Below are 24,289 nucleotides of genomic sequence, written 5' to 3'. Positions count from 1 at the left end.
TTATCCGTTATTTTTATTTATTTATAACAATGGTGTTATTTTTTATTTTTATAATATACATATACTACACACTATCATTCATAAAAACCATATAACATATTTATAATAATTTAACATAACTTGATATTAACTTTGGCCATATAAGTACATCGTTGGTCATGCATCCTTAGTGTAGACAATCTTTCAAAAGAGTAATTTTAAATACAAATTATATATCACAAGTCCTAGCTACCCGCCCTCACATATACATCCAAAAAGAAAAGAGCATATGTCTAAGCAGTAACTATACAACTAAACCCTCCCATCTATCTAGGTCACAAAAAGAGAGGCCATCAATAGCTTCAATCTAGGTAGATCATCCAAAAGATTGGCCCTAATGAGGTTGTCCCACAGTATCAGCTGCAAATGGTGATAAGCTTAGCTACCCCTTAGGCATATCCGACTGACGATTTGGTGAAGGTACTGGAATAGGTGGGTGGATAGGAGTCTTTGGAGCTATGGGAGATGGAGGTGGGTCACGAAAATGCACTCTAGGAATAAGGGGACCATACCCCTTATACGGAACCGGAGCATAAGGGTAACAAAGAGGTGGTATAGGCGGAATCACAAAGTCATGCACAGGAGACACAGGGGCTATAGGAACATAAGGGTCATCCTCAATAGGAGCAAATAAGTTGTACATAGAAGTAGGTGGATCCTCCATACCAACAGCCTGCCCCATAGGATCCTCGGGTGGAGGTACACACAACGGGTGCTGTAAGCATATCAGGCAGAAAGAAATAACCAGGGAAAGGAGAAAGAAAGTCCATAGTGATGTAGCCGCAATAGGTGATCAATCTAGCTACATCATCAGATATCCAGACCCCCTCTGGACTATGCTAAATGTACATGTTTATTGTTGTCGGAAGTTGGTCCGTCTTCATATGTCGACACGTAAAACATACCACAAGAAGAACATAGAAGGAGTGAGGTGTTTATGATTTCTAAATTATTTTCACAAGGATATCCATAGGTTTACCTAGTCATCCTACACACAAATTTATAATTTGTGAAGAGCTTACAAATTTAAATGCAATTCATATGAATTCATACTTTGTCATCTTTCCCAAATCTGGGAAAGATAGTCACTTTACATATCTCTTTAGTTTCAATATAATTAATTCTTATTGTTTATTTCGAGGATTGAGCCATCTTTCAGCTCTAAGCTATTATAACCCTATATGAACTGAGCCATCTTTCAGCTCACAACTATTAAACTATATATAAATCTCAACAGTCGAGCCATCTTTCAGCTTTGGCTATTAAAACTCTATGTAAATCTCAATAGTTGAGCCATTTTTCAGCCTTGAGCTATCACAACTAGCTTTAATAAATTTCAATCATGAGTCATCTTTCAACTATGGGTTACTAGCTCTATAAATCTCGAATATTGAGCCATCTTTTAGCTCCTAATTTTAAATTGAAAATATACCTTAATCTTTGGTCGAGTGTACATATATCCGTAACATATCATTTTACAAATAATTTAATTTCAATTTCTCTTATTTCCTTCTGTTGAAATGTTAAAACTTATATATATATATATATATATATATATATATATATATATAATGTCTAAGAAAAGAAAATTATATGTTTTATCAAGCTTATTAAATGTAAAAAAAAAACATTGTATCTTGTTATAAAATATTTATAAAACTAATTGATTGAAGATATTGGAAAATATCCTTTCTAGTGTGGAAGATCGGATTAACCCGCAACCATAGAGCATACTCTAGTGCGTAAGAAGACATGTGTCCACCACCACCTTTCAACGGCTCTGGGAGACCTAACTGGGATAAAGAAGCACTTCAGCAGAAAGCACGGTGAGAAGAAGTGGTGGAAGTGCGACAAGTCCTAAAAGCGTTATGCTGTTTCAGGAAAATCTATTTCACCGTGTCTCATTGCAACTCTCTAAAAGCTCCAAGACTGTTTCAGGAAATTCTATTTTGGACGGAAGAAAATTCGTTTCCTCCCAAACTAGCATCTCTCACAATGGAGATGATGATACCATTCCAACTTCAGCAAGAGTCAAATCTTTTCAAGCTGATGAAGATCCTTCCTTTGTGGAGCTTTTGTTTCAATATGGTCAATATCTTCTAATCTCTTGTTCACGTCCTGCAACTTAGGTGGCAAACCTAAAGGGTATCTGGAACAAAGATGTTGAGCCTGCATGGGAGTATGCCTTCCCTTCTCTTTTCATCCCTCTTCTAGCAATAAATAAAGAAATTGTATGCTATATTTCTAGGTTATAAGGTGGCTTAGAGTTTTCAAATGGATATGCAGAATTAAATATATAGCTAGAAGTAACTTCATGAAGAATTCTTGACAGTTTGTAATTTTTTTCTTTTTTTATGTCATCCAGGGGTGCTCTTCACTTGAACATTAATCTTCAAATGAATTATTGGCCATCCCTTGCTTGCAACCTACACGAGTGTCAAGAGCCCTTATTTGATTTCATTTCCTCTTTGTCAGTCATTGGTCAAAAAATTGCAAAGGTATTTTGTTCTACAAGAAAAATGACTTATACCTACAGACAAAAACTGTCATTATTAATAAAAAATCCGTAGGTAAATATATGATAGACTTTGTCATACGGACGTTTCTTCCGTCAACTTTGAGCGACATATAATGACGACTAATTGTCTGTCACTATAGGTTTTACCTATTATGTATAGTGTGTAGGTAAAAGTCTTTAATATGTACATATCATATTCAATTGTAGGTAAATGTTTAGATCTTAGAGAGAGCTTAGAACATACATAATTAAATATGGGCAGTGCAGCAAATCAATACCTCTCTGCTTCTTCAGACTGAAAAAGAATTATATAAACTCATGAAAGATGAAATGGCATTACTAGAAAGCAGTAGTTGAATTACAAAAGTTTCGGATGCATGACACTTTTTAGAATATCATATATTAGTGCTTCATATTCATGAGAGACAAAGATTGTAGAGTTATGCACGCATAAAGAAATTTTGCAAAAAAATTGTATACTAGTGCAGTTTTCAGTTAAAATAATTTTGCTTCCAATCCTAATTATTGCATTGTAACTAATATAAACCTTCAAATACATCAATCTTGCTGAAACATAGGAGAATAAAATCTGAATTATTACCTTTCCAAATCATGATCATATATGACAGAGTTATCACCACCGGTATGCTATAGTGTAAGTCCTAATCCACGTATCAACGGTGCCAAGGGATTCTCATAGCAAACACCATGTAGCCTGGAAAATAATCAAGGAATGATCAATAAAATAAAAACAAAGTTATTGAGTTCTGACTCATTTCATTCATAGCTCTTCACATTTCACTTTATCAGATAAAAAATGTGTTTTCTCACAATCTCAAACATCTTTGAAGGATGTTTTCCAACATATGTATCCATACTAAGAAATTTTCTTTCAGCATAAGCATCTGAAAGTGCATTTAGTCAGGGCTGGCTTAAGGCCCAAGCAACCCAAGCAAGGGTTTTAGGCCCCAAAATTTTTTTTTTTAGTACTAATATACCTCAAAAAAAATATTGCCTAGTATCACCATATGAAAGTAAAGATCTCTAAAAAATCAAGTAATAATCACATATAAACTACTCTCGATTATATCTTATTAACACCTATAATTTTTCTCTATTTAACTTTTAATCACATCATATGACAACACTATCCTCTCAACTATTATAATTAACTGCACATGTCAGATTGTGTATGTGGTGTGGTGGGATGGGGGGACAGTACAGAATTTCCAATATCCAAATAGAGAAATGGTTGCTTGATAGCACAACTTGCAAATGAAGTAAAGGGATTTGATGTCAGCCTTCTGGGGACTGAAATTCCTTTGTCTCATTCACTCTTCCAGTATCTTTGATGCTAACTGCTACCCTCCTAGCTCCTCCTTGCTTTTCTCTCCAAAATTGACCGTTACTTGTTATAATTTTTGTAAGATGAATGTAACTTTTTTTTAAGAAAATAAGATGAACGTAATTTAGTTGATTAACAATCACCGTGAAACATAGAGAAAAAAGAACTTAGTAATATGTGGTTATCATTTAATAAACAAAATTTATAAGTTTAAACATTTTTCTTTTCCTTCACTTACACGTGCTTCTATATTATTTTGTATAGACCTATGGTATTTTTTACTCAAAATAATTATATTTAAACTAAATAGGATATTGTAAAGTCCACTTAGTACAGTTGAATATCAAAAACTTAAATTTGTAATTATTTGATTAAGTTGAAATAACTCCATATAAATAAAAACACATGGTTTAAAAATAAATAAATAAAAACACATATGGTTTAAAAGCAACATGAAAAGACAAAACAATGAAAATAATTACAATATTAAATATTATTTTTTATATAATCAAATATAAAAAATAAAACAACTATTAACAAATAAATATAAGAAAATTTTTATTTCACATGCAATATGTAGCATGATAAGAATTCAGGACAGGGCAGGCCAATGGAATGAGAACAGAAGTTCCTACCCACAGTATCACGTGCACAACATAAATGCCAGGCTATTCTGTTACTAAATTTTATATATATATGACTAACATTACCTTACTAAGATCTTTTCTCCAAATTGTCACTGAGATCATGCTTGGGAGATAGGATCGAGCCATTAAAGCAGCCTCTGGAATCCGATTGCTGCCAAAAGCATAACTCGGCTACATCAAACTGCATCCTAATCAACCCTCTCTCTCTCTGTACAGTGATATCATTAATAAAAGATCAAGTTTACCCAAAAAGTCAACCCTCTTTCTACCAAAAGTTGAAGGCAATCCTCAAGTTTACCCAACATGAATACGCAAAGGATATAGCAGCAATAACCAACAGACTGGTGTGCATACAGATTTGCTGGAACTTCAAAGATAATTCAAATGCCAAGCCCAACTAGTAGTGCTAAAAAACTTACATAAGACAGTTCAACATCTTTGGAGCTGCTCCTTTATCTACACGATATTCTCCTCCACCAATTCTCACCATCCAAAGAAATCTACACAAAAATTGGGAATATCATACAAAAGCACTGGAAGCATTGTAGAAGGGTAGAGAAATACTTGCAAAAATCAAAATAATGAACAAATAAAAAATCTGAGGAAAAACTGAAATGTTTATATCCGGGACATGATCAATAAATATATAATTATACCTTTAAAAATGAATAAAATTTTGCACCTGAAAAAACTAACAACATACCATACCATCCAAAAAGCAGTAATTAGAAACTTAGAGTTGTTTTTGCAAGCCAAAACAGTAAATCTACCTAGTACCTACAAATGAGACAAATATATGAACCAAGTTTTCCTAGTTTGTGTTTTCATTCAAATGATCAAAATCTAATTTGTCTGCACCAACTTGATGATGGAATGTCTATAACTTTATTATTTTTTAAAAACTAGTAATAGCATATGAAAGGGGGGCCGGGGGGTAAGAAACAAAATAAAGAATGAGGACAGAGTAAAAATTCTGAGAAATAACCATAATTTCTCTTTCAGGTCTCAAAATTTTATATTACTGCAACAAGAACATTAAGCTTCAGAACACCGTCCTGCCCCCCCCCCCCCCCCCCCCTCCCAAAAAAAAAAGTAAAAGAAAATAGCTACAAGTGTGATGATGCCAATCCTCTAAACTAAATTCTTATATTGAAATGTTTCCAGCACCACAGTAACAATGCTAGTTCTATTTAGTTTAATTCTCAAACTTCATATATCTCTAAAATCACACACACAACAAAAAGTGATGCAACCTGCTTACCAGAGCAGAGTTAAAGAATCCGCCAGACTGCTTATTTGGGGAACCAAACTCCACCTTATTGTCCAGCATCCTCTCATAGGATGCTCTGTCTTGACTACTTGGAGATGACTGATGGCCTTATTAGTTGCTGGAAATTTCATACAAATATTAATTATGTCTCCTAGGAGGATGGTGCAGGTGAGTAACTGTGATCACTTGAGTCTCTTCTCCATGAATTCTGAACTTGGGCTGCAAACTGCAAATTCCAGAGAATATGTTCCACAGAAGGCCTTTCAGTTGGATCACCAGAGAGACACCTTACACATATCTCCATCATGGTCATTAAGGATTTGTTTGACGAATGTCACTAGCATCAGAAGAGTAACTAAAACTTGTCCCTGTAGGTTGGTCAACAAATAAAATATTTGATGCCTAAAAATGAAGGAACAAAAAAACTTCCTTTTTCGTTTCTCAAGCACAAGCACCAATGCCAAAAGCCAAAACCTCCTGTCCCTTCTCTATCTTTCTCTTTGCTTCAAACAACAAAGAAGTAGTGTGCATGCTACCAAGTCCTACCCTTTCCAGCTTTAAGCTATTTATATCATTTAAATAATTAAGACCAAAACAAAGAAACTAGCAATATACTTGTATTAAATGAAAAAAAATGAAATTAAATAACAGATGTAAAAGTTGAAGAGATAAGAAACCAGATATAAGGGATGACTAAGTACCATCATAGTATTTTGAAAGAATATTAAGGAATACCAACAAATGAATATGAAAAAAAATGAACATGAAAAATCAGATAGTTATAATAACATGATCAAATTTGGAAGGTAGTTATATGAGGAATACCAATAAAATTAGCCATCAGGAATTTTGTATTGAGACAAAAATTTAACTCTATAAGGAATAACATCAACAAAATTTATATTTATAAGGAATTAAGATTTTAAAAGTATGACAATTTAAATAAGCATGCATGTGTTTTGCTAAGAGAGGTTCTAGTTCTGTATGGATATTTGCCAAAAAAAAAATCAACATAGTCTCAGGGCAACAACAATAAATGCAAGCAGGGGTTCCTGTTAACAGTTATAAAATTAGGTATTACCTTGGATACATGAAGCTAGTTTGATCTCCACCACGAAGATATTCCTGGAGCATTTGGGGATGATACTCCAAAATCTGTTTGATTGAAATATTTAAATAATTCTTACCACAGGAATGACAATAAATTGAAGAAGGAATGACATAAATGTACTATGATCATACCTCTCCATAAATCAACTCTCTTACATCATCTTTGGTCAATTTCCGTCTCTCAAATTCAAACTCAAGTTTTGAAATGGGTTGAGTGGATGGTTCACAGTTCATGTTCGCCAAGCCAGTGAAGTAAGGATTAGATAATGTCTGATATCACAAACATGACAGAAATAATGAAATATACTCTTAGGTAATTATCAATGAAATTATATATAGGTGATAGGAGATCAACCTCTTTAGCTGATGGACGGTCTTTAGGATCATTAGGTAACTTTCCTTCTCCAACATAAGTATAACATTCAAGAGTTGCGAAATACTCCAACTGTATGCTTTGAACATTGTCATTGTTTCCACATATGAAAACTCCTCAGAAACACTAATAAATTGAATTCTTTTTTCGATGAATAAAGAAACGCAATGACATCAATTCAGAATAATGACTTTCACAAAAACTTTGGTAAAAGCATGCGAGAACACGCAAATTGAAATCCGTGTACCTTGAAAATCGAGAGGAGGCACTCTTGCTCATCGATTTCCTTGAAATGTCGGTGCTAGCGATCCCAATCCCAATCCTCGTCGCCACCGTCAACGCGGACGCGATCGTCAGTGGCGGCGTTCCCGAGGGACTTCCAATAGGAATCGACTCGATTGGCGACCTCGGAGAACTGGTGCAGCACGGAGTACCGGCCGCTGTGTTTGGCGCCGACACTGCGGTCGTCGGAGGAGGCAGATGCAAGGCAGCGGCAGGGGGATTGCAATGGGAACAGGAGGAGCGAGGGCGTCCGTTGCACGGGGAAGGGAACGACAAGCTTCTGTGTCGGAAAGGTGAGCGTTGGTGCAGAAATGGAAGAAGAAGCCATGAGAGAGAGAATGAAAGAATGGATATGCGTGTTGTTGAAGAAGAAGGAGATTGGGAACATACTGTGTGTGTTGTGAATGTGAAGTGAAGGGGATGGAACATTAGGCTGGGAAAATTTGAGGGATGGATCTTCTCAGTGCCTCAATAGATTTTTTATTTTTTCTACCTACCAGGGGATAAGGATGAAATGAAATTTTTTTTTTTTTTACTTTTACCTACACTATGAAAAACAATTATAGGTATAAGTATTTGTTTTGACTTTTATCTACACTAATTTATGTGTGTAGGCAAAAGTCTCCGTAGGTATATGTCATTTTTCTTGTAGTGCTCTTTTTCCTCTTTCTTTCATATTATTCTTGGCATTCTATTTAAGAAAGAAATCCATCCTTTATGCTTGTAAGTTATCAATAACTTTGTAGCCTGCTCCCAATGCCAGAAAATGTATGCCAAAGAAAAAAAGCAAAAGACAATATAGTCTAGCATATTATCATTTGCTCACCGTGTTATGAATTTTATATGTTCCATCCCAATTTTCCTTTGATCTCACATACAGGTGAGCTATGAAGCAAATGGTTGGGTTGCACATCATGTTTCTGACATATGGGGTAAAACATCACCAGGTCAAGGTCAGGCTATATGGCCAATGGGTGGAGCTTGGCTTTGTACCCATTTATGGGAGCATTATACGTATACATTGGACAAGGTAAGTTCTGGTTTTTCAGTAAATTATCAAACTCTTGATTTAAAAGTATTGACTAAATCTGATCTTGTGAAAAGATCTGGTTATGGAGATTCAACAATTTTAGATTTACTAACTTATCTGCTTCTATTTTCATGGTATAACTCTATGTTGGACCTGAAATATTGAAAGATGTTATTCATGTTCATGTTGTAATAGGGTTCTATATAACTAGTTGATCTATTTTTGGTTTTTATGTTTTATGTACACAATAAGATTTGAAAAATTGATACTAACCCAAAGAATGCCTTGTTCAGCCATGATGATTAATAATTGCAGGGAGCAACATGTTGTATAAGTATTATAAGGTTCAAATGGACATTGAAACCACAACTAGAAAATGTCATTATAGATTTGGTGCTTCATTTGAGGATGTAACTTATTTACCGTCATTGTTATCAATGAACCTTTGAGTTTCTAAATATAGACTATTTGTTAGATATGTCTACCGAGGGATATAAAAATCTGATATTTTATCATCGCACGTTTATCTATATTTTCATCTAACAATAATTACTAAGTAATGGTTGAATTTTCTTTTATAATAGGATTTTCTTAAAAATAAAGCATATCCTTTGTTGGAAGGATGTACATCATTTTTGTTGGATTGGTTTGATTGAGGGTTGTGGTGGATTATTGGAAACTAACCCATCAACTTCACCGGAGCACATGTTCACTGTGCTAGATAGAAAAACTGCTAGTGTGAGCTACTCATCAACCATGGACATTTCAATCATAAAAGAAGTTTTCTCTATGATCATTTTTGTTGTTGAGGTGAAAAATGATCTTAATGCTCGAACAAATACTAGTTTCATATTATCGTAATTTTATCTCGGTCACTAAATTTCTCAAAAATAGGTTTTGGGAAGGCATAATCATACTATTAGTGCTGAAAATTTCTAGCATTTTATATGCCAAGTTTTCATATTCTCACTCATAGATCAAAAGTTTATAATCCTATTTCAAATAGAATGTTTTATTGTTAAATTGAGTAAGTAGTTTAACCTAACTATGAATTAAAATTGCTTCCTAGTAAATATAATTTCTCCAATTTCATGTTGCTCTGTATTACACTCAACAGAATGCATCACCATTATTCATTTCACATGAAGCTGAAATTAAATACCATATGGATAAAAATGCAGCACATTTTCTAACAATCAGTTATAGACGAACCTGGCTAGGGAACAGTACGACCTCTAGGTAGGTGAATAAGCCACCAATAAAACCAATTGAATGTTTCCCAAGAGCTATGGTACAAATACAAGGAAATAGATCAAAATGAGAATTGTCTGAACATTCAACAAGGCCCACTAATTGTGCATTCAGACCCCAACAATTTGTTTTCCATACAACCCCATAAAACCAACAAAGTTAAACGCGAAAGTGTGAACCTGAAAACAAACCTAGCCTTCAAAGCGATTGATTTGACACGACGATAGCAGCACACTACGTTCCATGGCCGGTGAGTGATGGAGGACGTCAGTTGAGTGAGAATAAAATACGTAAGGTCACTTACTTCAGGCACGAGGGTCATCTGTGAGTGACTTTAGCCACCAGCCTCATTTAATTGACAGCGCATACGACGATGGTGTGTCAAAAAAATGTCATGGAATTCTCATTTCAACAACGGTCCTATTAGAAACCGTCCTTGTATGATGCATTGGAAGACTGGTTTTGCTACACCGTCGTTGTTGATGCACATCATAATTACAAAAATGCCACCGCATAATCTTCTAAGACGGTTTCAAAGGACCGATGTAGAATGTGCGTCGTAAAAACATCTTTTTCTAGTAGTGGAAGGTGCAACTATTGCTTCGTAAGAGGAGATCATATAAATCTATCACAAGGTGGTTGTGCCAAAACGTTGTCGTTTGACACAAGGAAGTTGTCTCTGTTGTCTCTTCTTCTCGCACCGGGTTTTGATTGCGATAGAGAAGATGAGTATGACGGTTTGACATTTGTACTGCTACACCTCCATATAGTTTTGGGTTGTTTCATTTAGGGCTTCATACGGTCTAGAGAAGAGAATGGCATCCAGAGAATGCCTTCCAAACTTATTCTTCAAGTGACACCCATCAAGTCCTATTATGGGTCTGCAAGCATGCTTAAAGGCCAATTTAATGGCTTCTAGACACATATAAAAGCTCCCAAACCTAGGAAGCAACAACCCTGGTGATATTTCTAAAATAAGTTTGTAGTTGTTCCCTACACATACATCCTTCAGCTCTTCACCATAAGCTTCTAGGTAATAGTACTATCTGATAGCATCCCCATCCACTATTGCTTTAGCAATCATCCTGGCTTTCCAAGCAACAACCGAAGTTATATCAATACCATATTTCAACCTCACAGCATCCATTATCTATGTCAATTTGACATCATCGTTGTACTTTAACTTCTCTACAATAATTTTTTACACTCATTTAGAGTTAGCATTCTTGCTAAAAACCCTTCCATAGTGATGTTTTGGTCTGCAGGTCTTTATCTTGTATGTGTGACTCCTCCAAACCTTGTTGCAAAAAATCTCATACCCACATTTCTCTTTGCATTGACTTTGTCATTTGGTCGAAACACAACCTCTCTCCCATTCATTATAGAATGGTCAATAATTGCTTCTTTGAATTCCTGTAGGCTGCAAAAATCCATACCAATCTTGAACTCAAAATCTCTACTCAACTCCTCTTTCCTGTATCTAACAAACTTATGTAAGTCTTCTTTGTCAGATTTAGAACCAACACTATAAAGCTCTTCAACTTCATATCCCTAACTCAATTTACCATTTCCTTCTTCAACATTCCGATGACAACAACCACTAATTCCAACACGATAAGCTTGTTTGCATTTTTTTCTTTGAAATGAGGTTAACTAAATGTTCATCCTTACTATCAAAACCATCATTAACCCCAGTTGCTCTCTCCTCTTCACTATCTTCAAAAACAACACCTTCATTATCATTCTCAGACCCACTTTCAGAACCACCTTCATTAAACTCAGTATCACTGGAATCAGACTTACTAACAACAACTTCAACCCTAACAACTTCATTCCCAACACCTTCATCCTCATCATCAAGTGCTACAACATCATCCTTACTAACAACAATCCATCCATCATTGATTTTCTCAACATAAACTAAGACTTCAGTGTTGTTACTCAATGAAAAATTTGTCAACTCAAAAGCATCACTATCAAGGGCAAACTTTTTAAGACAAACATCATGAACCCTTGTCCACCACAGCTTAAAGTCACTTGTGCAGTAGGCATCGTCCTTCAGAATGCCAACCAATTCGAAGAAGGACCGCTTGACGCTTGTCCTTATTTATGTCAATCAACAACGTTTTGTCTCCACTAGCATACTTCAAAATGGGGTTACGAATGAAATTACCCCTATGATTAACCTTCACAGAAAAAGGCATCTTTGCCAAACCATAAAAAAAAATTAACCCCTCCCCCCCCCCCTCCAAAAAAAAAATATTATTCTAATCAATAACACAACCACCATGTGCACCTCACCACATATTGACAAAAAAAATGAACAAAAAGACAGAATAATCAATACAAATGCAATAAACAATACTTAATGATGTACATTTCTTGACCACGTTCTTCACTTTTGGGACCATAAGCTTTAACACCAAAATCATCCTCCAATCACACCAAACCCTAATCCCAAAAATGCATGAACCACAACAATAAAGACGAAGACCAAATGTCACGCCTACACTTCGTCAAAACAAACCCTCCACAATAGCAACAATAGACCAAATCGTTAACCATAATCGCCTTTTATGGAGAACATTAACGGAAACCTAGCAAGCACTAGAGAAACACATTTGTCTTATGAAGCAATGTCGTTACGCCCTTTCTATATGACATACATGACGTCATTTTTTTAACCTACATAATATTATTCAAATGATGTTGTTTTCTTTGTTTTTAAAAAAAATATTAATCCTACATGTAAAACCATTAACACAAAAGGTTACACGTGTAATCTTACGTGTCCAGTTAACGATCATGTAGGCATATAACGATTTTGGACTAATGGTAGAGACTAACACAAAAATTTTCAAATATTAGGGACTAGATCCGAAGGAAAAAATTATTAAAAATCAAATATAAAAAACAAATATTTATTAGGGAGCAAAAACATATCTTAGCCATATATATTTGAAGAGATATTTATATTATAATAATGTAGTGCGGTTACATTATTGATGGTAGCAAAATTAAACAATCTATCACGTTCCAATAGATTATTTGTTATAAAATTGACTATATTAATCAACTGTGTTATAGTGTCTAATCATCTTCTTAAGAAAGCGACTCACTATCCATAACTCTCATCAGTGTATTCTCTAACTAATCATAGTACGATAACAACAATTTTCACTAAGTAATATGATACCAAAAGGTTATCTCCACTAGGTGCAAATATGAATCTCACTAAACAACCTTTTTTAACCATAAAAATGTAAAACTAAATTATAGAATACAAATTTTATCCAAACATTAACGTAAAATTAAATAATTATTTGATAGAATAATAATTGACCATTTAAAGTTAGAAATACAACAATTTTCCATTATTAAAAACAACTGAAAAACTAAAAAATTATAAAAAGATTCTATTTTTATTCGGGGAGTGGTTGACAACCAAGTAACCATTTTATGTGAACAAGTCAACTACAGAATACCAGTTTCAACATATGAGCGTATTCTGACGCACATATAGATACAATTCTTCTTTTCTTCTTTATAAATTGTGCGTTTCAAGTTGAATTTCTAAACATCCAAATCAGACGAGAAGGCAACCAAAAGTTAGCGAGTTACTCTTTATAATTTGCTGTTTTTTTTTTAAGTTTCAAGGGGTGTTGCTAGGTACACCCAACACTATCGCTAGTTATTAGCATAACACTGTAACTAATTGAGTTAATGAGTCAATTACATTATAAAATAAATAATGTTGTTATATATAATACTAAAATTTCTAATATATATTTAATGCGCATGTAAATTTAAATAATAAATTTTGTGACAATTAATTTTGATATAACTCATACGAATTATTTGATCCGTATATTTTTTATAAATAAAAAATATTTACTATTACAAAATTTAATATATATTAAATTTTGTAATAGTTAAAAAAAATTAATGCGTAAATGAGTAATTTAACATATTAATAATTAAAAAAATAAAAATTTAAGAAATTAAAAAAAAAACAAAAAATCAATACGGATAAAGTTCATCCGTATGATTTATATGGATCATCCGTATAAACCATACGGATGAACTTCATTCGTATGCTTTATACATATAAGTTTCATACTTACAAATCAACTTTATTCGTATAATTCATACGGATCAACTTCATTCATATAATTCATACGGATCAAGTTGATCCGTATGTGAAAAATCTACTTACGGATCACCACTCAGCCAGAAATTAAAAGGAACAACAAGCCAAGAACATTTTGGGTATTAATCAAAAATGTTGGGTGCACCTAGCAACACCCTTTTAGGGGTGGCCACAAGTGAGATTGGTTAGCGATTAGAAAATACTCTGATTTAAACCAATCAAACTTTTTCTTCCTACACCTAGCATTTAGGGTGAAAAACAAAAAATACCCTTACGTATAACCTATTCGGATTATCAATCCGTAAAGTCATTATGAATTCGCAGTCCATAAGATCATGGACCTCCGCGACAAGGTTGCAACGATGATGAAGGAGGAGAGAAGGGACCTCGTGCGACGATGAAGAAGGTGGCGGTGACCTCAGTAACCTCACGCGCTTTGGCGCGACGATGCCACTGGGCAAGACCAGAGGGAAGCGTGATGGCCATGAAGGAGGTGGGGGTGCTGCGGCACAACGAAGGTTGGAGTGAAGGGAGGTGACGGTGGCAAGGAGGTGGCAGGACTACGGTGCGACCGAGGTAATGTAGCGGAGTTGGTGAGGAGGAGGTGGGAAAGGTAATGGCCTTACGGATTCACCGTTACGAATTGCGAATCCATATATTTTTAAAAAGGATAATTTTTGAAAAATGAAAAATTATTGGATGTACAAGAAAAATGTTGAATGCGCAAAGTAATTCCCAACCAATCAATGTTAGTCCGATTGGATTTATGGATTCGACATTATGGATTGTAAATCCGTATATTTTTAAAAAGGATAATTTTGAAAAAATGAAAAATTATTGGATGTACAAGAAAAATGTTGAATGGGCAAAGTAATTCCCAACCAATCAATGTTAGTCCGATTGGATTGGTTACATTTTTTTTTTGGAAAAAAAGAAAAGATAACCCAAACCAAACCAACTTATCACATTTGTGAACAAAACTAATAGATAATATTAATAGTGAAAATTATAAAATTGCACATAGAATTATAAAATTACAGAACATAAGAGATTAATTTTTTTCTAAAATAATGACTTTAGATTGATTCGAAATCCACCTGCTCAAATCCAATATTTGAACCAAGGTAGAGTTTGTAATTTTAAAATTTGAACTAAACCGACTTAATCAACCCTGATTTTTTTTTTCTTTGGTTTGATTTGGATTGGCCGGGTCATTAGATCATGTTAGACCTGTGACCATCCTTAAGAGTTTTATTGTTTAATTCTAAGAACGTTGTGAATTGATTCAACAATTAAGTAATTACTTCTACTTTGTTTTGTAAATATTTTCATGGTGAAATTGTGGAACAAAAGAGCCTTGACCAAATAACCCCTGAAATGAATTGATATAGATTTGAAGGATGTATTTACATATCCTCCTACATTTTGTAATGCTGTGGTGTGCTCTATGCCCTATTTTGTTGAGCAATAATATTTCATATCTGCTGAAAACATAGTATAGTTTTCTTACCTGATAAATTCTTAAAAGCTTGAAAGATTTTAATTGATTTGAACATTTTTAGGTTCAGTTATGAATGACTTGTTCCACTGTATTAGAGTAGAAGAGTAATTATTAACATCTTTCAATGGATGTAGGAACTAGTTGACGCCATGTTTCTGGGAAGAATCAAATTCTGAGTTACCAGGTACCAAATGTGCTTCACTCGAACCAAACCGGATCAAGTCGTAGTCTCTTAATTTGGATATCGTTTTGTCCCTAGACCCGACCAGCGATTATAGCCTTAATTGTTCTATTAAATTAGAAGTACTAATCAATGACAAATACTTTTAATGCAGACAAGATCTTCACAATGAAATACTACTAGCAATTGTATAAAAACTATTTGACCCCAGAAAAGGTATTTCACGAATTTATAATCTAAATTAGATACTACAAAATGTCACCCATAGACGCATTGAAGTAGATATTTATCTGCCTCACAATCTGGGTACAAACCATTAACATTACCTTCCTCGCAGAAAATACCAAAAACATATCAAAACTGTTATTGCAAGCTTAAATATAACCCCATATTTTTTTTTATCAGCAAATATAACCCCATATAATAGTAGTATAGACAGATTTGGTGAATATCTAACCAAACCTTAACCAACACTATAAAAGCAAATTCACCAAACTCAATTGGACCTTTACTACGTGCTACCATCTTTAAACCTCCCCCAAACTCAATATAAACACACTGCACATAGAACAAGTTAGAACTGGCACTATGATGCCAGTGCCCCGATCGCAGATCAGGGCATTCGTTGACAGCATTACCTGTGGCACGGTAAGTGATGATGTAGAAAATTAACACAAGCTCCAAAATCCCTCTCACCCTTTAGGATAATTTACCCCCTGGTCTTGGCCCTCTTCATACCAAGGCTGTTGTGGAAGGGTGAAACAGAACCAGACATGGGAGAACCCTCCTCACGAAGAGTGCCATTCAGCATTGCTAGCTCCCGAAGTTGCTGCTTCTTGTAGAAATCCTGAGATTCATCCTAAAAGATAAAACTTTAAACAATTAGAACAAAGTCCCTATGAAGTTGAGTACCACTACCAATCTCAATTGAATTCACAAGAACATACCACCGGTTTGAGCAAATCTTCAAGTATTTCACGTGCCTGCATCAGGCGAGCATCTACTATTTCAACTGGTAATTCTGCCTCAACTAGAATGTGGAGAGGTTCATTCAGATGCTCATACCCAGGTTTTCCTCTCATCATTTCCTCCTACAAATATTGATATCTACGATTAAAACTGTTCACCAGAACTACCTAACAGTCCAACTGAAATCTACAGCACATTAAGCAATGTGGACATAATATACACGGCAAGCATTTAACACATGTACATTAAGATAGTACAGGGTGCTATAACAATTATTAAAATTGTTGGGATCAATGGAACGGGATAATAACCTGAAGAAAGTCATATCTCCGGATAAAATAAATAGTAATATATTAACCAGATGTTGGAGTAAACACAATGATTTGATATTATATGACAAATGATAAAAATATCTTCTGAATGGATTTCAAATTTTCATCATAGTGCAGTAATTTATCTGGGTACAAATGATCATGTCAGACTTTGTACAAATAATTTATTCTTACCCTAGCTGGATCCTTAATGCTACCTCGGCCCCTGATCAAGACACGACACTCAGTACTTGCTTCTACACGCTTTAGAGAGTTTCCTCTAGGGCCTAGGAGGCGACCAACAAAGTTAAACTGCAATAAACTAAAGTCAATAGTAGATCTTTCTATAAAGAAAAATTTAATATATATTGGAGCAGAGATAAAATCCTCCATACATTAGGATATGCGTCCACAGGAATATCTACTCTGACCGTCTTTTTAACAATAATACCAGATGAGCTACCTTGTGGACTCAGCCAGTTTTGTGTTGATGAGGACTGTAACAAGCTGGGTCTCTGCATGTTTTAATTCCAATGTCAATTACAAAAAGAGATATGGTGGTCTATTTACTGGCATGCAGATGAGATTACTTCTGTATCAGAAGCCACCAAGAGATCACCAAAAGGGACTACATTACTGCTCAAAATTCAAAATGAGTTGAAAACATAAAGTGAAAAATAAACACGTGCAAAGAGTATCAACAGCCATGATGTACATAATGACAAATGTTCAAATGGCTCCTGAGTATGATAATCAAGGAGGACCAGAGTGTCAGAAAATGGTGTTAAATGAACTTAGAAATTATAGCTGAACTCGAACTATTAAGGCATTAGGATCATTTACAATCCATTTTGGCAACTTAGTAATAATTCATTAAACCTCATAAAACTTACAGTTCAACTTTCCTTTAAATGGCTAATGTTAGCATTCTACCATAATTCATGCTAATATACTCAAATCTATCTAGCTGCAACTATTCATCACATCTGTGATTTGGCAGAAAATTGTAAAGGCAGTCAAGTATTGACAGCTGATTTATCTTGATAGAAAAGATGAGATCCACTAGCAGGATTAGAGAAACAGAAGTTAAGCTATAGATTAATTGTCAGAGCCTGATGTTAGTTTTGCACTACCTGTCACAAACAATTAGAACTACAACCACTAGAACAAATGTCATGAGTTAGCATGAGTTGTAAAATTGAGTCAGAAATACTTCTAAAATACAGAATTAGATGGAAATGAATTAATGAAGTTATGTTAATGGTTAGTATCCATACTTCTGATTGAAATCGTGATGCCCATCCGTTCACATCGGCACCTCCATTTGAAAATATTCCTCCAGTAGCCAGGGGGCTAGCGTGTTCAAGCCCACTTTGACCTAAAACTGATGCATTCCCCATCAGCGTGGTTACACGCAAAATTTCTGCTCCAAAAATGTCAATTTTCAAGAATAAGATGTACCGGTCAGCATTTGTTAACATGTTAGCAGTCACTACATAATCGATGCAACACGGATGTTTGCTGAGTCAGTAAAAACTAATGCTATCCTTATGAGATATGTTCTAGCTTTTTATGGTAGTACTCTATATGGTAAGGGGGGGAATATGCAGTCAATTGTCATCTAATATTTATAAAAAAATATTATACACTTGAAAAAAGAAAACCTTTAAACCCAAATGTAAACCATTGAAACAGGTATTTCACAAGGTATAAATCAAATTTTAAAAAAATGAATGGTATATAAGAATTTGTTTTGATATAGAAACATTTCAAGAGTTTAAACAATTATCTAGTAAGCACATAGTATTAGAACAACATAAAGCAGCAATCACATACCAGCTGGAAATTTTTCTTTTGCTGCTTTTTCAGAAGGAAAATGATTATTAATAACAAATCAGATCCCATAACCTATACAGATAAACTAAAACTCTACCAAAACCAAAATAATTGAACCCTCTATATCCCATTCATATAAGCAAAAGAGCAACAGCATCTAATTTTATCAATTCCTTAACAAATAATACACCAACTCAAGAAACACGCCTTTCACACTCAATTGTTAAGTATTTAAAAAAAAAAAATGTGTCAACTAACAAAGTATATGATAATCTCTAGGTTTCCTCTCCACATTTTAAAAACTCCCAACAGATAATATTTTCTCAAATCCTTCTCATTTATCCAAACATACTCATAATAATAGAAAAGGGATCCTTTGTTATAAGGTGAAAGCGAAGGCTCATCATGATGCTTAATAGCCTCAATTCCTGCACCTATTGAAATCACTCAAGAAGACTTTGCCCAACTGTTTGCTTTGAATTTAGGGTATGTCATAAACTAAGGATCCAACTAAAATGTGCATGGATTATAACACCCTACTAGACTTTCAATCAAGATCAAGAACACAACACAGATTTCCTGTCACTAGTTTTGCTTAAAATCAATTCATAAGTCATGTGACTAACATAAAACTAAACCTAGTGAGATGAATGGTAAGGATACAAGGTGTGCAGTGTGCTACAGGCATCTTAAAAGACCATTAGCAGCAAATAAGCAGTCTTTCCATCAATTAAACCAAAAAACTAGATTGGAAGCTTTAAAGAGTTCACAACCTAGAGTTCCCAGTTTGAATGTTATTCCACTTAAAATATTTACCCTTTCCAACTAAGTACATTCTGTTACAGCTGGTATCACTGTTTCCACTGTCATGTGAAGGCAACTACAAGTTAACATGTTCATCTCTAACAGCTAAAAAATCTTCTGTGGCAATTCTAGGAACAACACCTTACAAGAGAAGAAATACACTTACAAAGGATCAAGTAGAGAAGGATAGACAGGAAAAACTCAGAAATGTTTTGGAAGAAAGGAGGATCAAGGAGATAACTCCTTCACCAGAGTGGCACCTTTCACAACCTATGACTAGGCTTAGTACAACAAGACAAATCCCTTGTACAATATATCCCCCTAACTATTAAGTGTCCCCACCCTCAACAGACAATGGATCAAGTAGAGAAGGATAGGCAGGAAAAAATCAGAAATGTTTTGGAAGAAAGGAGGATCAAGGAGATAACTCCTTCACCAGAGTGGCACCTTTCACAACCTATGACTAGGCTTAGTACAATAAGACAAATCCCTTGTACAATATATCCCCCTAACTATTAAGTGTCCCCACCCTCAACCATCAAACCCTTTCTTAGCTCTGCCTGACTGACTGTCTGGTCAGTTGACTTTTGACTAACTACTAATTATTTTCTCTCCTGTTTCTTCTCTAATGCACCTTCCAGATCCTCTCTTCAATTTCATTGCAGTGGGGCCTAATATCATCCAAATCCATCCACCAAACCAAAAGAATTGGGCAATCCCCAATTAAAACATTAAAAAACAAAAATCGGTGATAATCGTTAAAACTCAAATAACAATGGACCTCAAAAGTATTAAACCTGTCACTCATTTTCATCAAATCCTTGCATTTATTCTTTCATATCATTGCTTCCTATGCATAATACATTCTTAATCTTATATCCTTCCAAACTTATCCAAAATATGTCAACAAATGCAAAAATTAATAAATGAATAAATATACACACATGTACATAGAAGTGCATAAAACTCTTCACAGTTCGTAATTTTCTAGTATAACATGAAAATATGTACATTTATCCTTTTCTATTACCTTTGCACTTTTGTAATATTGTGTAACACACTGTACATTTACAGATTTTCATATATAAATCAGCACAGGTTAGTACAAGTCCACTGCTATGCTCCATCCAAGTGAAAATTGTGGGCTTTCACACAATTTGTTCGCATATAGTCTTCAGCTCTCAGAATAACTATAACATTCGAGAGAAAGACTAATCAACTGATCATAAACACTTGATTGGCTTCCCAAATTGTGTCTAAATCATATGGTAAAACTGGGCAAACAATTGATATACTTTTGACATTATCTTTCATCAAGAAAAGCCAAGCTACTCAGGTACAGCCGTCAATGAAAGAAACTGACCATTTATTACTAGAAATGCTAGAAATAGTGGCTGGGCACCAAAACATCAGGCTGAATAAGATCAAAAGGGGCATAACTTTTATCAGAATTGGAAAGGAAAATGGCATGATGGTGCTTTTAACAAATTGACAAACATCAAAATGAAAGGACACAACAACTCATTGGACAATAAAGACCAAAACATTGATATCAAATAGCGAAAAAGGAAGGAATCCAATATGCTTATGCCAAAGCCAAACTAGGGCACCAGAAGTATTTGCAGTCATTGTCATGCTCCCTCTGTTTCTTTCTAGTTTTACATCAGTTCATTGGTTTCAATCTCTCTCATCAATAGGGAAAGTGGAATAGGATAAGCACAAACCCGAATGGTGGCTGGAAACATGGTACACGGAGCTCAAAAACCAGCAGGGAAAGTGGCATGTGAGGGCACATGTGGAAGTCTCCAATAACAGGGCTTCAGGGGATTGCCAGTCTAGAGGTTCTGCAGTAGTATGTATGAGGACAGGTTCTGGAGATCATGTGGCAGAAGGGACAGGACAAACAATGAAGGGGAGCAAATGGAGAAAGGAAGTTGTGTAGAAGGCCAGGGTTGGCACACTACAAGAGCTGGGTTCTCAAAAGTCAAATCTAATCAGCAATGAAGTTCAAGGCAGCAGAAATAGAGACCCACAAATCAGAAGCTCTAATTCCATGTTGGCAGGGAAATTTCTTCATATTATTGGATAGTTCGAAACTATACATGGGCAGTACATTATATACCCTAACCAGTATCACTAGTTCCCTAATATAAGCCAAAAATTATGGCAACTATCAATGTTACCCGATTTACAATAATTATGGTATGCTACACCAGCTTGTAATTACTGATAAACCTAGGAGATTAAATTCACTTATAAATAGAATACACACACACACACACAATATAGTATGAATCTACCAAAACATATTTCATATCTTTTTATATAATCACACAATTCACATTGAAAACAACTTGTTGCATACTTGACTATATTGGGTGTTATGCAAAACACATTATTTTTTATGCATCCTTGCATGCAACAAAAGTCCAATAACAACATTAATCCTCATAGTCCATTAAGGCAGATAATCAATAATTATTAGTTTAAAAGTAATTATAAAGTTCTATGAAATTTACATACAGTTCTATAACATTTAAAATGGAAAGAATTGAATTTAATTATTGGTACAATCATGTATCAATTTCTCTTAAAGCAAAGGTGTGGAACCCAATAATCTACCTTGGATTGAACATAAACAATTTAATCATGATATAAATATGAACATCAGCAAAACGTGATATATATTTGAGTTCTGACTTATGCCAAAGTAAACAGACAACTGATTAAGTAGCTTCACAATTTGATAGATGCTTTGATATCCTAGACAACTAGGGACTAGAAGGAAAGCAAACTGATTTTAAGATACAGATAACTAAAGCACAGAGGGAGATGCAGAGGGGGAACTTGAAGCTTATTTTCACCACTAGTTTGAGAAATAAATCTAACCTTGGTTAAACAATCGAAAGCAGTGAGGAAGCACAGCCATGAAGGGACTAAGCTTGTTACGTTCTCCCAACAACTCAGCTAGATATCTGAAAATCAATGCAAGAAACCACACAATGAGAGTAGGACATTGTAGGCATTACTAATCACAAAAGAAAATATAGAATATAATAAAATTATCAAGGATGAAGGATCCATGTTGATTTTTTCCATGAATTAAAAAGATCATGAATAGAAAGTACAACAAAGACAAGAATGGCGGTGCTTCCACACAAAATTACCAACGACAACAACAAACAACAACAAAGCCTTGTCCCACTAGGTGAGGTTGGCTACATAAATCACACAACACCGTTCAGCTCACTTAAAAAAATCAAAGTAAAGAAAAATGCTTCTAGAATGGCAAGTAGTGAAAACTTATTTTCGACAGAAAAATCAATTTTTTGTAAAGTCATGGACGGCAAGAAAAATGCTAAATGAAGTCATCAACAGCAAGATCAACTTATTTGCGGCAGAGATCACGCTGCATAAAAACAATCAACAACCAAATGAACCCAAACAAAACAACAATCTACACAAATCAAACAAAACTCAATCCATTCATCCATCCTTAGATTCAATTCACAAGCATGGCATCAATCAAGTCCATCATCCACCAAAACCCCTCCACCACATCTCCCATTTACATCAAACCCAGTACCATCATAAGATCTGTTCTCCGATCAAGTCAAGTGAAGCGGCAGATCAGCCACAAAAACCAAACCAACTATCCAAGCAATCAAGCAAGAAATCCAACCATACAACAAAAATCAATCATTGAAGTGAGAACACATTGAGAACCCCTTTGACTATTCCAAAACAAACACAAATACCCTATCCCCCTTCCCACCCCGAAAAAAACAAAAACTCATTTCAAGTCCAAAGCAGTGAATCAGTAGACAAACAACAGCAGAATCCACAAAAAGGGATCAATCAAAGCAAGTTCCAAAAAAAAGAATCTTTCAACTAGAATTCGAGAAATATAACACAATAAGTAACAATTAAAGTGAAGATCCAACACACACACACACACACACACACACACACACACACACACACACACACACATATATATATATATATATAGATATACTTGTCCGGGTCGGAGAGGGGAGTGGAGCGAAGACCGGAGAGGTGCGGCGACGGAGGCGCGGACGGAGACGGCGGAAAAGCCATGTACCTGCCGGCGCCGGAAGTTGACATCATGTCTCTCTCTATCTGCCACCACTGATCGAGTCTGGTTGGTGTGTGTGAAAGAGAGAGAAAAAAAGGGTTTTTAGAGACAGAGAGAGAAGGGAAGTAAGAAGAGAGTAAGAACAGAGGCAGCAGCAGTAGTAGTAATGTAAAGAAGTAAGAGAGAGAGAGTGATGAAGAGGTGGGTCCCACCCCAGGTAGACGTGCTGTCCCTCTAATCCAACCAGCCACACTTCGTCGGTGGAATTATTACTGCATTGCAGCAACACATTACACGTTATTAGACTGTTCGTGTTGCGATTTGGTTTCGTTTTTGTATGAAAAGGAAATTTATGAGTTTGAGTGTTAGATATACTAGTACCAATTATGTTAAATATTATTTAAAAACAAAATTTTGTCACGTGAAATAATTATTTAATTAAATAAAATTGTATTTTGTAAAAGATACATTAACTAACAACATTTATATCAAATTATTATTGATGATATTTTTTTAATATGATTATGTAGTCTTATACCAAAAAATCACACTTTATTATTAATTTTATAATAA

At 34.8% G+C, this 24,289-nt stretch overlaps 2 protein-coding genes and 1 long non-coding RNA gene across 3 annotated transcripts; 1 reads left to right on the top strand and 2 right to left on the bottom strand.

Moving 5' to 3' along the window:
- Nucleotides 1-421: 421 nt before the first annotated feature.
- LOC114410550 (leucine-rich repeat extensin-like protein 1) lies at nt 422-5,879 on the bottom strand. The gene is made up of 3 exons (XM_028374535.1): nt 5,811-5,879; nt 5,258-5,326; nt 422-754 (listed from the first exon to the last, which is right to left on the bottom strand). Exons 1-3 carry the CDS (start codon nt 5,877-5,879, stop codon nt 422-424), a joined length of 471 nt encoding a protein of 156 aa, XP_028230336.1.
- Nucleotides 5,880-8,418: 2,539 nt separating this feature from the next.
- LOC114409339 lies at nt 8,419-9,251 on the top strand. Its single transcript, XR_003666035.1, has 2 exons — nt 8,419-8,614; nt 9,199-9,251. It is a non-coding gene; the product is annotated as an uncharacterized LOC114409339 (long non-coding RNA).
- A 6,632-nt stretch (nt 9,252-15,883) lies between these two features.
- Nucleotides 15,884-23,872, bottom strand: LOC114409338 (KH domain-containing protein At5g56140-like). The gene is made up of 7 exons (XM_028372767.1): nt 23,636-23,872; nt 22,507-22,592; nt 18,255-18,400; nt 17,373-17,492; nt 17,173-17,289; nt 16,645-16,788; nt 15,884-16,556 (listed from the first exon to the last, which is right to left on the bottom strand). The coding sequence occupies exons 1-7, from the start codon at nt 23,746-23,748 to the stop codon at nt 16,407-16,409; spliced, it is 876 nt and encodes a 291-aa protein (XP_028228568.1). The 5' UTR covers nt 23,749-23,872; the 3' UTR covers nt 15,884-16,406.
- Nucleotides 23,873-24,289: the final 417 nt, after the last annotated feature.

This window comes from Glycine soja, chromosome 4 (genome assembly GCF_004193775.1).
Source record: "Glycine soja cultivar W05 chromosome 4, ASM419377v2, whole genome shotgun sequence".
Classification (NCBI taxonomy): domain Eukaryota; kingdom Viridiplantae; phylum Streptophyta; class Magnoliopsida; order Fabales; family Fabaceae; genus Glycine; species Glycine soja.
This window is presented reverse-complemented; position numbering and strand designations above follow the sequence as displayed.

Bases quoted from the DNA above. Each gene is read 5' to 3' on its own strand.
- LOC114409338 (XM_028372767.1), bottom strand. From the start codon at position 23,748: ATGATGTCAACTTCCGGCGCCGGCAGGTACATGGCTTTTCCGCCGTCT. The intron at 18,401-22,506 runs GTTAGATTTATT...TTTTTGGAGCAG, and splicing joins CTTTCGATTGTTTAACCAAG to AAATTTTGCGTGTAACCACG. The intron at 16,557-16,644 runs GTATGTTCTTGT...TTTATCTTTTAG, and splicing joins AAGATTTGCTCAAACCGGTG to GATGAATCTCAGGATTTCTA.
- LOC114410550 (XM_028374535.1), bottom strand. From the start codon at position 5,879: ATGCTGGACAATAAGGTGGAGTTTGGTTCCCCAAATAAGCAGTCTGGC. The intron at 5,327-5,810 runs GTAAGCAGGTTG...TCTCATTTGTAG, and splicing joins GATTCTTTAACTCTGCTCTG to GTACTAGGTAGATTTACTGT. The intron at 755-5,257 runs GTATGGTATGTT...ATATGCTTACAG, and splicing joins TAATTACTGCTTTTTGGATG to CACCCGTTGTGTGTACCTCC.